The 14132-nt window shown below is 39.4% G+C and overlaps 4 protein-coding genes across 8 annotated transcripts; 3 read left to right on the top strand and 1 right to left on the bottom strand.

The window, feature by feature from the left end:
- The first annotated feature begins 98 nt into the window (after nt 1–98).
- On the top strand, nt 99–8549 carry LOC134185641 (DNA mismatch repair protein MutS-like). 2 transcript variants are annotated; one of them, XM_062653477.1, is made up of 25 exons: nt 99–503; nt 3416–3584; nt 3652–3711; nt 4168–4313; nt 4369–4417; nt 4477–4619; nt 4675–4770; nt 4830–4862; nt 5078–5180; nt 5242–5305; nt 5362–5433; nt 5484–5564; nt 5624–5705; nt 5773–5898; nt 5970–6002; nt 6244–6340; nt 6405–6497; nt 6569–6653; nt 7176–7247; nt 7304–7353; nt 7410–7590; nt 7688–7759; nt 7815–7945; nt 8016–8096; nt 8345–8549. In XM_062653477.1, exons 1-25 carry the CDS (start codon nt 103–105, stop codon nt 8405–8407), a joined length of 2583 nt encoding a protein of 860 aa, XP_062509461.1. In that variant the 5' UTR covers nt 99–102; the 3' UTR covers nt 8408–8549. The 2 variants fall into 2 exon arrangements, with proteins under 2 accessions (XP_062509461.1, XP_062509462.1); XM_062653478.1 differs by lacking the exon at nt 99–503 and adding an exon at nt 3310–3388 and having other exon boundaries at nt 3459–3584.
- Nucleotides 8550–8621: 72 nt separating this feature from the next.
- LOC134185977 (ATP synthase mitochondrial F1 complex assembly factor 1-like) lies at nt 8622–10248 on the top strand. Of its 2 annotated transcripts, XM_062653873.1 has the most exons (9): nt 8622–8660; nt 8720–8756; nt 8874–8936; nt 9026–9076; nt 9315–9362; nt 9426–9521; nt 9593–9659; nt 9728–9765; nt 10069–10248. In XM_062653873.1, exons 1-9 carry the CDS (start codon nt 8629–8631, stop codon nt 10237–10239), a joined length of 603 nt encoding a protein of 200 aa, XP_062509857.1. In that variant the 5' UTR covers nt 8622–8628; the 3' UTR covers nt 10240–10248. The 2 variants fall into 2 exon arrangements, with proteins under 2 accessions (XP_062509857.1, XP_062509858.1); XM_062653874.1 differs by lacking the exon at nt 9315–9362 and having other exon boundaries at nt 9477–9521.
- An 11-nt stretch (nt 10249–10259) lies between these two features.
- On the top strand, nt 10260–12978 carry LOC134185976 (L-threonine ammonia-lyase-like). 3 transcript variants are annotated; one of them, XM_062653872.1, is made up of 13 exons: nt 10260–10443; nt 10506–10674; nt 10771–10841; nt 11008–11053; nt 11119–11304; nt 11368–11423; nt 11492–11654; nt 11714–11804; nt 11876–11951; nt 12098–12223; nt 12290–12457; nt 12516–12573; nt 12665–12978. In XM_062653872.1, exons 1-13 carry the CDS (start codon nt 10262–10264, stop codon nt 12791–12793), a joined length of 1521 nt encoding a protein of 506 aa, XP_062509856.1. In that variant the 5' UTR covers nt 10260–10261; the 3' UTR covers nt 12794–12978. The 3 variants fall into 3 exon arrangements, with proteins under 3 accessions (XP_062509856.1, XP_062509853.1, XP_062509854.1); XM_062653869.1 differs by having other exon boundaries at nt 10371–10443; nt 12098–12195; nt 12268–12457; XM_062653870.1 differs by having other exon boundaries at nt 10371–10443; nt 12516–12978.
- A 502-nt stretch (nt 12979–13480) lies between these two features.
- Nucleotides 13481–14075, bottom strand: LOC134185945 (small ribosomal subunit protein uS14-like). Its single transcript, XM_062653835.1, has 2 exons — nt 14022–14075; nt 13481–13968 (listed from the first exon to the last, which is right to left on the bottom strand). Exons 1-2 carry the CDS (start codon nt 14059–14061, stop codon nt 13613–13615), a joined length of 396 nt encoding a protein of 131 aa, XP_062509819.1. The 5' UTR covers nt 14062–14075; the 3' UTR covers nt 13481–13612.
- Between the last annotated feature and the right edge of the window lie 57 nt (nt 14076–14132).

A 14132-nucleotide genomic window follows, 5' to 3' on the forward strand; every position in this document is an offset into this window, starting at 1 on the left:
GATGCAGTAAATCTAATAAATCTTGACAGTTTAGATTTACTGGAAGCGTGCAGTCACTACAGTTAGCGCGGTTATTATATCCGGGAGCTTGAGTTAGACAACATGCTCGGTTGGCAACGATTTTCTCTCCTGACTACATCTATACTACGTTCTTCTTTATGCGTTCACGTGAGGCTAATGTTTACCAGACAAGTTAAGCTTGCACGGCAGAAGAAGATAGTCCGACCATCCGAAGTCCTAGAGAGCGCAGCAACACCTTTGTTTGGCCAGTTTAGAGCAATCAAAGAGAAATACAAAGACTATCTTTTGCTATTTCAAGTTGGAGAGTTTTACGAATTTTATGGAGATGATGCAGTGACTGTGAGCAACAGGACGTCGTTGAGGATGACACAGAAGCAAGGTGTGCCCATGGCTGGCTTCCCTATTTGGTCACTGGATGAATGGGTGAAGACATTGGTACAGGAAGGATTCAAGCTTGCTGTTTGTGACCAATCAACTTCAAGGTATAGAGATGTGCTATTCTTGTTGAATGTGGAAACTTGATCTGATGTCATTGGTACACGTCTCTTCAACTGTCTGTCTGTCTATCTGACTGATTGTCTGTCTATCTGTCTGACTGTCTGTCTGTCTGTCTGTCTGTCTGTCTGTCTGTCTGTCTGTCTGACTGTCTGTCTGTCATCATTTATTACACACAAACCTCTACATACAGAACACTAAAAGTAAAATATTATCCATGACAGTTCAGATCAGTGGAATCACGGTTACAACAAACTACAAGTTAAAACTATACGCATGCAAATAGTAGTTGAAGATCAATTCTAATGAACAGCGCCTTGAATGGCACTGTCCAGCATAAATCCTTTCTCTTCTGTTGGGAGAAGACGCGACAGCGTGTGTAGAATGACACTTGCATTTGATCTGTGTAGAAGAACAGAGAATCTCTTCCTCCAGTAACAACGAAACTCGGCTTTTTGTCATCATCTCAGGATCTTTGTCATCAAGTCAAAGAACGGGTGTTATTAGATTACTTTACAAGGGTGGAAATCGTGAGAGCCTCTTGAACTGGAGGCCTATCAATCGTTTGAATATGGATTGTAAAATCATTTCTAGAGCTTAAGCCAACCATCTCAAACAAACATGTTCTACCGCGACTTATTCACCCCATTCAGACTTGCTGCATTTAAAGAGGACTATCTCTGACAACTGTGCCATAGTCAGGGACATCATTCAGCACTGTGAAGCTACAGAAACTGCAGCTACGGAAACTGCAGCTGCAGTTATTTCTCTTGATCAAACGAAGGCATTTGATAGAGTTGACTAGCAATATTTATTCACTATACTGGAGAAGTTTGGTTTTGGTCCTAGTTTTATTGCCTGGATCAGGCTCTATATCACAATGTAGTTTCTCATGTCATTGTTAATAATTTCCTGACCGCCAAGATACTGTCAACAAGGGGAGTACAGTACGCCAAGGTAGCCCATTGTCACCACTGCTGTATGTGCTGAGCGCAGAACCTTTGGCCAAAGCTATTCGTGCAAATGTAAGATTAGAAGGAATTCATGTGCCAGACACAACGCACTCAGTCAAAGTTTCAGCATATGCAGATGATACAACTTGCTTTGTTTCAAGTAACGAGGGTTTTGCAGGTCTCAATGAGGAGCTACAACTGTATGAACTGGCAGCAGGAGCAAGATTGAATCGTATGAAGTCAAAACGATTATGGATAGAATCTTGGCACTCATGTCAAGATGCACCGTTACAAATAGATTGGACCTCAGAAAGCATAAGAATTTTTGGGACTTACATACACAAGAACCTATTTCAATATGGTGTTGACGAACTGGAAGGATATCGTACAAAGACTTCAAACAGCATTAGCAGTGTGGAAAAAGAGAGATCTATCCATTTACGGGAGAGTCAAAGTGCTGCAAAGATTTGCCCTGTCCAAGGTATATTATGCAGCATGTGTTTTTACAATGCCACAGCACCTAATGAAAATGTTAGAAAATGCAATCTGGTCATTTGTCTGGCAGGAGTGTCAACTTCTTGCAAAGCGTGGAGTGTGCATAGCATCAAAGGATTTTGGAGCACTAGGTGCATAACACCTCCCATCTAGGATAAATGCAATTTAAATCCAGAGTGTGATGAGGTTATTCACAGCCAGTGTTTATACAGGTTGGATGAATTATGCTTTCTACTGGTTCCAAAATATTGGGGTTTACACAGGTTAGGGATACGAGCTTTCGGTGCAACTAACTGGGAACCATCAGGTTGGCTTGTGGCAGTACTAACATCTTTTACCATCATCTGCTAAAGCTGTGGCAGAAATGTGGAGGAACAAGAAAGCCAGTGAAACCACGTTTCTATGAAGAAGCATGTACAGAAGCACTGTGGGGCAATGCTCTTATTACAGATGAACATAATCGGCCTCTATACTATCCGTCACTGGCAAGGTCCGGATACATAACAGTAAACCAAGACCACCATCAAAGACGATGTCTTATTCAGTATATACAGCTTTAGACAGAGCCATTCCTCAGCACTGGCGGACACTGCCAAAGGCATCATGCTGTTTTCAGAATAAATGGATGCGGAAGCTACACTTATTTATGAATAGAGATAGTTCTACTCCAATACAAGATGTCTCAATGAAGATAGATTATGAACATTTTGCCTCGTTTACAGAAAGTCCCCTTTGTTATGAGAGGTGGAATGCTGTTATGTCAATTTCGGAGATGCAATAGAAAGAACTCTGGTCGATACCATCAGTGCATTCAATGACATCATATCAAAAAGACATATTTTGGAAAATGTTGCATAGGGTATTGCCAACACAGAACAAACTTTTTTTGGGTCTAAGTGACGATGAGGTGTGTTCGGTCTGCAACACGCAAAAAGATACATTTGACCATGTTTTCATCGACTGCTGCAAATGGGAGGATACTCAGCGAATTACATAAAAATCTCTGTCAACATGGGGTAAGAGTATCAAGAAGTACCAACGTTTTCAAGCAACTTTTGCTAGCAAAAGCCGAAGAGAAAAGATCTACGTCAGTGTGCTGCTAACAACTTACTACACGAAGAGACAGACACTGCGGCCTCAAGCAATAGTGGCAACATATATTTATCAGTTACTGTTAGTGGAACGAAAAAAATTGTAGAATACTGGTTTCAATGTAATCCTTATTATTACTGAGTCTTACTGACTTTTTAAATCCTGTTTGCTGTCATTAAGTCTTAAAAAGTTTGGAACAAACAAAAACTGTTTTTATAATGATCAACTGTCAAGGGAGAGGCATTGGAATTGATGTATGTAGTTCATGTGTTAGTCGGTTGCATAATCTGGTTATAATCGGATAGCTTGTAGTCAATCAAATCAGTTAGAAAGTAAGATTGCCCAAATATTTTCTCTAGATTACCTGCTACAACTAACCTCAAACATCGACATGTTGTTCAGTTGATAACTCCCGGCACTCTTCTTGAGCCATCTCATCCTGAAGCTCAGTACTTATTAGCAATTATATTTGGACCTGCTGATTCAGTTGGTCTTGCTTGGCTGGATTTGTCAACCGGTGAATTCAAGGTTTACTCTGTTCTACCTGATTTGCAAGTGACCTAACCATTACAGTATGATAACATTTGTACTATAGGTAAGCATATGTGCACTACAGAGTCTTGGAGAAGAGCTTGAGAGAATTCAACCCGTAGAGGTACGTATTATTGTACTGTATGACTACCAATGTTGTAACATTATCGTTTGGTACATTTACTGTATGTTTTTACAGTTGTATGAGCTGTGCATTATGTGATCAGTTGTGGTTAGAAGAAGTGTTACGTTTTGTTCCTAGTAGTTTTGTTTTAATGGGGAATTGAGTAACAGTACTGAATTGAGACAAATAATTTATTACTGGAGACGTTTTGCCTCAGGGTTAGTTTGTATGATTGTTGAAAGGATGATGAAGTAGGCAATGATATGATCAAGTGTTGTTTCATGTTGCACACAAACTCCATATGATGCCTCTTTTCAATGTTCAGTGCTGCACAATACAATAATTCAATTCAAACTGACATTGCTAATCTTTGGTGTGTACTCATGTTGTTGTCTTGCACTTTAGTTATTTCACTTTTTTCAAGAGACGATTGTTGGTCTGATATGTCATTTACAGGTTATTGCTCCAGCTGGTTTCGTGTCTTCTATAATGGCAACATCGCCTGCCAAGTCACGAAACCTGGATCTTGGACTTGCTCATACTCGAGCTCACCTGAGATCTGCAACAGTCAATGAAATGCCAAATGATTGGTTTGCATCAAGGTTTTGTGACTAAAGAAGTTGAAAACGATAAGTTAAGGTTTGATTTTGATTATAGATGTATGAACACATTTTCGCCTTTGCACACCAACATGTCGGAATTAGAGGTGTGGTGTGTGTGAGTTCATTAACAGTATGCACTGCTTATGCCTGAGTTTCATTGTAGTGTCAGGCTGCAAACATCCTTGTTGAATATGTTAGATATACTCAGAGAGAGCATATTCCTCCTTTACTCACTCCTTGTCAGTATGCCAGTCAAGAGCACATGGCGATTGATGCCAGTGCTAGGCGGTCGTTGGAATTGACAAGGCAGACATTGATTGTATTATTGAAGCTTCGTTTAGCTTTAACCAATTTTGTTTAGGTCTCTAGGTGAAGGAACAAAACGTGGAAGTCTACTGGGCTGTATAGACAAAACTGTTAGTGCAGCTGGCAGACGGTTGTTACAGCAAAGATTGAGGCAAATCTTTTGGATTTTTATGGGTATTGTATTGATGTGATGAGGATTGTTTGTTACAGTGCTCCTCTACTCTCTGTTGACTTAATCAGAAAGTGAGTTTTTGTGCATATTATATGCATACGTTTACACACGTGCGTGCACACACACACACACACACACACACACACACACACACACACACACACACACACACACCACAAACACACAACTTGTACAAGCAGTTTGTTATGTGCATCTACAGTTTATGGAGCTTTTTATCATACAGTAGCACATTGTTTTCTAATGTTAATACGCTTTTTTTGAACAGTCGTCTGGATGTCGTTCAGTTTTTCTATGAGAATCCACATCTAGCAACAGAAACTCGATCTATTCTTAAGACGTGTCCAGACATAGAGCGAATTTTGCAAAAGGTATGAATGATACATTATTAACAATCCGTTTTGATAAGTAGGCCAGTAACTGTGTTGATAGATATCATTACGAAGGGGCAATGAAATAGAACTAAATTTATTGTATTTTTCGATGGCCGTTGGAGGTGATTAGCACATGCATTTGTTACGTCTGACATTTTATGTATGTGTTTGCGAATAGACCAGTTGTGTGAGATGCTCTTGACTGACATGTTGGGAGAACCCGATGTACGCCTTATACCACACCTGACTGGTAAGCTCACCGTTGCTTATTAAGATGCCCATTTATTGTATTGTGGAAAGGTTTGCAACCAATTGAACCACTACTGTCTGAACTTGAGAGATCTGTTAAAGATGCTGGTGACGAGAAGAAGCTGATGTCAGGTATCCTTCACTTTTCGTCTTGAATTATTATACGTTTGCAGGATTTTGCTGTTCCTCAGGCTACTGTTCAGAAATTGATGATCTACGTATGAAAATAGTTGAAAATGAGATGTCAGTTGATAAGTTGGCACTAGATTATCGGTACCTCTACTACTATTTTCAACACTTAGAGGGGTTTATTTATCGTACGTTTGGGAATACCTTGCAGAGCTTTGTCTGGATTGTCTCGACTTGCTATTGTTTCTCATAAGGCCTATTTACGAGTTATTGAATTGGGACATCGGACAGCAAGTGAATTTTTGTCAAAGATGCCAACAGAATGTGCAGCAATCAGGTTCTTTGCAATGATACTTTAGTCAGTCTGTAATGTATGTTATCTTTATTTTGTTATTTTTTGTGTATCAGAGTTGATCAGACTTCAAGTAAAATTCGGTTTAGGTACGATTCTCGTTTGAATTTTGTGTTGATATGTGTGCAGTGCATGAATTTGTGCAGTATGCATCTTTCTTCAGCAACAAGTTGACAACACACATGAGCGCAGGCACACACACACACACACACACACACACACACACACACACACACACACACACACACACACACACATGCATGCATGCATGCACACATCTTGTGTTAGAACTAGATGGTGCATTTGTCAATTTAATATCTGATTATTTAGCACTACACAATTGCAAGAGTTGAACAATTGTTGGCAACAGTTTAATGACAGTCTTCAGCAATGCGAACAAGCAGCAGTCGAAAGTCTTTGCAATCAGGTGCCTTACTTTTACAACTTCCTGCAGTTGACACTTTCATGCATATGAATTTGATCAACATCAGGTAACAGAAGTAGCCACAGCTATTAGACGTTTAGCATCATCTCTTGCTGAACTAGATGTCGCTTCTTCATTAGCCATTCTTGCTCATGAACGAGTAATAGTCTGCTGTTGTATTACACGTTATTGTTACAGTGATCTTTTCTGATCTTTTCTGTTACATTCAAGGGTTATACACGACCAGAAGTTACTGCTGGCACTGAATTTGACGTGCAATGTGGCGTTCATCCCATAGTTGATGTTATGCAAGAAGGTTAGTGTCTGGTAGGTGCAATTATGTATGTATAGTTTCATTTGCTTATCAATTACTGGTAATTTAAAAGACTTAATCACAGAATGGTCAGATGCAAGGTAGTAGTAGTACATTATACTAAATGTTAATAAAACTTTGCGTATTAGTGAGTAAATAGCACAATTTTGTTGTGATTTTATCATAATGTTTTGAGGTCTTACTGGATCTTGTTGTGTTTTCTACTTACACAATTACACTTACTTTTGGTCACTTTTTTTCAAAGGATTTTGATGTGTACATTCTGAGATGGCATCTCCGTTGTTTGCAATAATGATTTGTTTGTCATTTTTGGTGAGATATGAAACCAGCTCAGCTCAAGTTTGTAGTACATGTACAAACAGCTTGTTCTTTTCATTTCTGGACGTTACTAAATTGATTCACTTGTTTGAGTACCTTATTAGACCAACTGAAAGTATCTGGTTCATATTCAAGCTTGGCAAACTATTCAAGAAGATATTTTACTATCTTTACTGTTTGTTGTAGATTCATCTGTTGGCAATGATTGCAACTTGACATCAAATCAAATGTGGATTATTACTGGTCCCAATATGGGTGGTAAAGTACTATACCATCAACAAATTGAGCACTCACGTGAAATCCCTAATTTTTAGGAAAGAGTACATTTCTTCGGCAGAATGCTTTGATAGCTATTCTAGCACAGGTTTTTTTATTTCTTTTTACTGTTATTATTTGTCTCAGTTATTAATTTTGTGTTAGATTGGGAGTTTTGTTCCTGCACAGTCAGCCAGGATTGGTGTTGTAGATAGGTTGTTTGCTCGTGTTGGAGCAAGTGACAATTTGGCAAACTACCAGTCGACATTTATGACTGAAATGGTTGAGACGGCTACCATATTGTCTCAGGCAACAGCGCGGTCACTTGTTATATTAGATGAAATTGGTATACATTATTTTGCCTTTGCGATGCTGTTTGTATGTTTGTTTTACTGATTGCTTATTCTGTTCTGCATGTGTGGGATCACCGATGTTTGTTGTAGGTCGAGGGACATCAACAACTGACGGTCTTGCAATAGCATGGTCTGTATTGGAACATCTACATAACATAACACGTAGAATTGTTTGTGTTGCAGAATTGGTTGGTTGCTAATCTAAAGTTGCTTTTAGAATGCAGGACTTTGTCTGCTACTCATTATAGCGAACTTGGACAACTAGTGTCAGTATTGTCGCATGCCGCCTGTTATCAAGTTACCGCAAATCGTAACTCTTCAGGCATACAGTTTGCATATCGAGTTGTGGTATTGCCTTTTCAAAAATTTTGAAAATTATTAGGACATGTAGCTTACTGATTCGTTGCTTGTTTTGTAGCCTGGTCTTTGCTCGCAGTCGTTTGGCGTTGATGTAGCGCATCTAGCTGGTGTTCCTCATTCTGTTACTGACAGGGCAAAGGTATTTTTGCCTAGATATGTTGGTATTCAGATGATGATGATGATGATGATGATGGTGTGTGTGTGTGTGTGTGTGTGTGTGTGTGTGTGTGTGTGTGTGTGTGTGTGTGTGTGTGTGTGTGTGTGTGTGTGTGATGTTGATCGTGATTCGTATATACATTAATTATGCTTCATGCATGCAGTATATATCATTATGGCAATGAATACTGTTCTTTTTACCCTAGCTTGTCATTGTATTGTGTGGTGTAGGTAATTCTTGAGCATCTAGTGTCAGTTCAACCGAAGGATGTCCTCAAGAATTTACTAATTTGAACAGTAGTAGTACATGTAGTAACAACAGTAATAGATGAGGTGTTGTACACCGAGTTACGAAACCAGCATAACATTTTTATTGACCAATTTGTACAGAGTACGTTGTGTTATTAGTAAAGAGACATATTAATTAATTAACAAATTTTGCCCAGTCCGGGTTGCGTTAGTAAAGCACGCTCTCTGGGTAGTTGTTATTGCACGCGCGCTACTAGGCTAGTAACATGATTGGTCGTCTCTGTTGGCTGTCTGCAAGGTATAAGTATCTTGGTTCTTCTTGAAATATTTACGTCTCAAGTTTTAGAAACTGCTTAGATGTTACGGCTGTGCAGCCAGAAGTTACAGTCAAAAGGTTAGAATGACTACTAATTTATGGGATATTCTAGTTTCAATGGTTGAACGTTGTAACTTGTTGTTTTGGTCGATGTGAAGAAAGTTTTTCTGACTTGCTCTTATGATTTTTTCTCAGTCGTTGTCTTCAGTTCTTCGACTTGACCTTATTCAAGAGAAAACTGGGGAAGAAATAGGACAGGTAGATATACATTTTTAGTGAGTGTGTAAGTTACACTGTATTGCAATGTTTGTTTGCTTTTTGTGCTGATGTGGCTTTGTGTTTCACAGTTGTGGACACATTACCACAAGACCAAGGATTGCATCAGTGCTGTTATTGCAGTTAAGTGATTTCTAGCTTTGAAGAATTATCACACACACACACACACACACACACACACACACACACACACACACACACACACACACACACACACACACACACACACACACACACACACACACACACACACACCACACATACACACACACACACACACACACACACACACACACACACACACACACACACACACACACACACCACACTACCTGTTGATAGGTTCGACTGTGTCTTTAGGACACTCAGTATGATGAGCTCTATGCAAGGTCACAACTTTGTCCTCGAGTCAGTGTAGAATGTTTGAGTTTAGGCTAACATACGTGTGCTGATTCTTTATGATATTTATAGTTTGTATATCCTATTCCTAACAATGGTGGATATGAGTTTGTTTATTCACAGTTCAGTGGTCATCTTTGTTTCTTTACTGCATTAGCAACGTTTCAGGTTGGCTGTGGTGTGCATCGATTAGTCCCTTCTGTTGGTTTTGCAAATAATCTTCAAGTTTGTTTGATTAGTCATTAGGTGAGAATGCTCCAATTCTCTTGACAGTGACTCATTATCCAGAATTAAAGAACTCAAAAGGTCACGTGGGCTAATTACTCCGGTTGGCTTGTTTTGAAGCAAAAATGCAAATGGTATAAACTGTGCAGGTATTGTGCTGATGAAAGGAGACTTTACGTCAGATCTGGTGAGGCTAGACATATTGTATCTGTTAGTCTGCTTACCTAATGCTCATCGACAGGTACACTTACAGATTACTTGATTAACATATTCCTGCTTGTGAGATTATAGTTGACAACCTGTCTTTGTTTGCGTGCTTTGGGGGAATATATTTACACAATGTAGAATTTTGTGAGACAACAATGCAAAACATACTATTTCAATATTAATTAAAGCATGCCTATAATTGCTACACATTTGTAATATGTCAAGTCTTGGACAATAAGTTTGACTCTAAGTCTTGTTACAGTTTTACTTATTTTTGATTTAGAGTACTTTGGAAGCACAGTTTCTTGCTAACCAACTGCAGCTGTACTACACTTCACGGGATAAAGCCAGATGGTCACTCGTCAGAAACTTTAATTTTTCACCTCAAGATTTTGATTATATGCTGCTAATCAAACAGCTAGAACGGTCTGAGGTAGCCATCGACAGTAAATGAGACGGTTTCGTTGCTGTATTTGATGTATTACAGTAACACACAGACACACACACACACACACACACACACACACACACACACACACACACACACACACACACACACACGCCAGTGCGGAGAAGGTCTGAATTGCGAAGCACTTAATGTTTACATAGCGATTACATGTACGTGTACCACTGAGGTCATTGTCGTCCAACAGCGGATGTAAGGCGTACTAGTTGTAGTAGCGAATCAGAGCCGTTTACTGTGTCTGGTGATCTAAACAGTGAAATTTCCCAAGACGAGTCATCGATACTAGACTCGCTGCCATCGCTGGATATCTCTCTACACAGTATGTCTGAAATAATGGACAAGGAACCGGTGCGAATATCGTTCGAAGACATTACTGCAGCATCTTTTCGTATTAGAGATGGAGTTGTCAAGACTCTGTGTGAGGTAAAGGCTTAGATATGAAGGAAGTGACGAGGTGCCATGTCGCTTCGATTTTTACACCCTACGTAGGCCACTATCAATGGTAATTTGCGTGCGTAGAAGTCGCAGCTGTCGGAATCGATAGGAATGGAGCTCTACTTTAAGAAGGAGTTTATGCAGTACACTGGCAGGTATGTATACGTAAGGAAACAATGATTGAGTTCGTTCGTTGTGTCAGGGGGACGCTATTGTGTGTCATCTTGCTCCGCCTACTTGCTTTCCGAAATGATTGCTCGCTTGTACAGCAACATTAATTAACACATTGCATGACTATGACTAATACTATTCTTACTGCAGTTTCAAAGAGAGAGGAGCTCGGAACACACTCAAACAACTGACTAAAGTAGCAGTGTCTAATTAATTAATTAATGAGACTTTAGAAGTTGTTTGTCTATTTTTGCTATGCAGACTCAGAAGGAGATTGGAGTTATTGCTGCATCAGCAGGCAATCATGCTTTAGCACTCGCTTATCACGGAAAGCAACTGGGAATTCCTGTGACTGTTGTGATGCCAACGAGAGCACCTATCATGAAAGTTACATCTTGCAGAGAATGTGGAGCTACTGTCATTATACACGGCGATCATATTGGACACGTATTCATTCTATAATGATGTGTGAGTTAATTGTTGTTGTTTATATAAAGTATTCTTGTACAGAGCAAAGACTATGCAACGAAGGTGGGTGAAGAGAACGGATATACTTATATCAATGGGTATGAACTAGCAGCTTGTTAATTAAGAACACAAATTTTCAATGTGGTTAATATTCATAAATTGTCAGATATGATCATCCAGCTGTATTAGCTGGCCAAGGGACTATTGGGTTGGAAATAATTGAACAGGTTCCAGATGTGGATGCAGTGGTCGTGCCTGTTGGAGGCGGCGGCTTACTAGCTGGAATAGCTGTTGCTGTGAAGGCACTCAAACCTGAAATCACAGTGATTGTAACTGGTTTTGCATTTTTATGACAGTTTTCATCGGTTTACTTGATCAATATATTTAGGCAGTGGAGAGTGAGAATTGTCCTGGGTTTTCAGCATCGTGGAAAGCTGGCCATCCTGTCAAAGTGAATAGTTTACCAACTCTTGCGGATGGTCAGGAAATTGAATTGTTATGTTGTGCTGCTACACATTTTATTGAACTTTCACTGCAACGTTGGCTGCAGGTTTGGCTGTTCCCTTGGTCGGCTCTAATGCTTTTGCCACTGCACAGCCATTTGTGGATAAAGTCATTACTATCAGGTAGAAATTGTGCATGTTCTGTAGGTATATATGGCATGAATGCTTAAGATTTTTACGCACTGCAATTATCTAATTTTATGTAGTATGACTGACTTCCCATTACAATGTATTTTGTGAAGTTTATTTGCATACTTGTTGATTGTTAGTGAAAACCACATTGCCATTGCCATTCTTCGTCTTGTGGAAAATGAGAAAGCAGTCGTTGAAGGAGCAGGGGCTACGGGGTTTGCTGCTTGCATTGCTGGTATGCTATCAGAACTGAAAGGCAAAAAGTATATATAGTTGCCATTGGCATGAGATTACGACTATGACACAGGTGGATGGCATTTCTCTTGTAGAGTTGTTATTCCACTTTGTGGTGGTAACATCGATACAACACTTCTCGGTCGATGCTTGGAGCGCGGTCTTGCTGCTGATGGTCGTTTGTGCCGATTTGTGGTGACAGTCAGAGATACTCCGGGTGGTTGTGCAGAGCTTACAAAGATCCTATCTGAAATGGGCGCATGGTATTTTCCATAGCAAGTGTTTTTTGTTCAACGTGTGATGTGTTTTGCTGTGTATCAGTATCAAGGATATATTTCACGAGAGAGCTTGGGTTTACTCCGATATATTTAGTGTTGAGGTATGTATTAATTTGTATTTCATTTATTTGAAACGCATACTGTATATTTTTATATCATGTACATGGTATGGCATGTAAACATGTTTTGCAGATCAAGTGTGTAGTTGAGACACGAGATGCACAACACGGCGAAGAGCTGCATGTAGAATTAGAAAAACATTATCCTGGTCGCTTACGCTGGGGAGCTGCTCACAGAAGAGGCTCGGCGTCAGTGTCATAACTGAAGAGAACAAATTTAATGTTCAGATTGGTTTTTATGAGAAGTCTTTGGAAATAGCATTGAAATGTATGAATTAGATTTCACTACAGCTATTATAGTAACTTGTTATGGTATTGACACTGATTGTGGTGTTTCCTGTTGTTATACATTTTACATCAATTGGAAGTTACAATGGGAGCATTATATATTCTTGTTCTATTGAAAGTAGGTTGGGTGTTAATTAATAGTAAAGCAGTTTTACTTGAGCTGTAATAGTGCAACTGAGTATTTTCTGAGAAAATGTGCAGTGCATTTTTAATTGTTTTCAGTCTGGTGTTTAATTAAGTTAATTAAGAAAACTTGACTATCAATTCCTAACATTTTGATCCTTTTGCCAGTTAATTAATCATCAAAATCTAACTTATTTATGATATACACGTAATGCACTTCTAATTGTCTTGTTTGAGATGGTGTTATGGGATTATTTCTATTACACACACTATTTGGTGAAAGTGTGAGCAGATACACTTATCTTTCAGACATCTTGCAGCCTTGTTACATGTCAAGCAATTCTGATATGAGGTGCTGTATATTTGTATAACAAGCTCCATAACTTTTAATTAATAAACAACTTCCTATATTGTGTTAAACCTGATGAGATAGCTACAGCATTAATTACCGAAGATTTAGTGGCAAGCCCCCAATCAGTTTCAGTTATCGTATCCTTTATTTGTATCCACTGTGCAATAATGAATGTGACAGTAAAAGTAGCTATAGGTATCAATATAATCCACTCCACAAGACTATCCTGTTTGTACACATAATGTAATTTTTCTGTAATCACCATGACGACCTGGTAATGCCTGGCAACTGAGAGGAATCAGCTAATCTCCTAAACGCGTGACGACACAGGCGAAAGTCTGTCAGTACTCCTCTAGGTCGACCAGTCAATACACAGCGATTCCTGATACGTGTAATACTCCCATCTCTTGGCATCTCGTGCAATTCTCTTGCTGCTCTCTGTCGCAGCTCCTCTGGCAGTAGTCGGCATTCAGCGATTGATTTCAAGCGAAGTCGCTTTGGAGCATGTTTGGCTACAGTCTGGCGACGTCTCACATCTCTAGTCACCCAGCAACCCCAGCGGACACAAACCTGCGATGCTGTTGCACCCCAACTGGACACTCGACAATCGAACACTACATTACATTCAATTAGATAAGCAATATAATCACAAGAGCAACATGCCTACATCGTTGCACCGATCGTTGCAAAACTGGAAACGTTGCCATATCCTGTATTTCATTGAAATCAATTAATTTCTAGCAACCGGAAGTTACACATACGTAAAGATTGACGTCAT

This window comes from Corticium candelabrum, chromosome 10, assembly GCF_963422355.1.
Source record: "Corticium candelabrum chromosome 10, ooCorCand1.1, whole genome shotgun sequence".
In the NCBI taxonomy this organism is placed as follows: domain Eukaryota; kingdom Metazoa; phylum Porifera; class Homoscleromorpha; order Homosclerophorida; family Plakinidae; genus Corticium; species Corticium candelabrum.

Excerpts from the sequence above, each read along its gene's own strand:
- LOC134185641 (XM_062653477.1), top strand. The coding sequence starts at position 103 with ATGCTCGGTTGGCAACGATTTTCTCTCCTGACTACATCTATACTACGT. Across the intron at positions 6,498-6,568 it reads CCATTCTTGCTCATGAACGA|GGTTATACACGACCAGAAGT; the intron begins GTAATAGTCTGC and ends GTTACATTCAAG. Across the intron at positions 7,591-7,687 it reads TGTTATATTAGATGAAATTG|GTCGAGGGACATCAACAACT; the intron begins GTATACATTATT and ends TGTTTGTTGTAG.
- LOC134185977 (XM_062653873.1), top strand. The coding sequence starts at position 8,629 with ATGATTGGTCGTCTCTGTTGGCTGTCTGCAAG. Across the intron at positions 8,937-9,025 it reads CTGGGGAAGAAATAGGACAG|TTGTGGACACATTACCACAA; the intron begins GTAGATATACAT and ends TGTGTTTCACAG. Across the intron at positions 9,522-9,592 it reads CTGCATTAGCAACGTTTCAG|TCATTAGGTGAGAATGCTCC; the intron begins GTTGGCTGTGGT and ends TTGTTTGATTAG.
- LOC134185976 (XM_062653872.1), top strand. The coding sequence starts at position 10,262 with ATGTATTACAGTAACACACAGACACACACACACACACACACACACACA. Across the intron at positions 11,305-11,367 it reads ACGGCGATCATATTGGACAC|AGCAAAGACTATGCAACGAA; the intron begins GTATTCATTCTA and ends ATTCTTGTACAG. Across the intron at positions 12,224-12,289 it reads TCAGAACTGAAAGGCAAAAA|AGTTGTTATTCCACTTTGTG; the intron begins GTATATATAGTT and ends TTTCTCTTGTAG.
- LOC134185945 (XM_062653835.1), bottom strand. The coding sequence starts at position 14,061 with ATGGCAACGTTTCCAGTTTTGCAACGATCGGTGCAACGAT. Across the intron at positions 13,969-14,021 it reads GCAACGATCGGTGCAACGAT|TGTTCGATTGTCGAGTGTCC; the intron begins GTAGGCATGTTG and ends AATGTAATGTAG.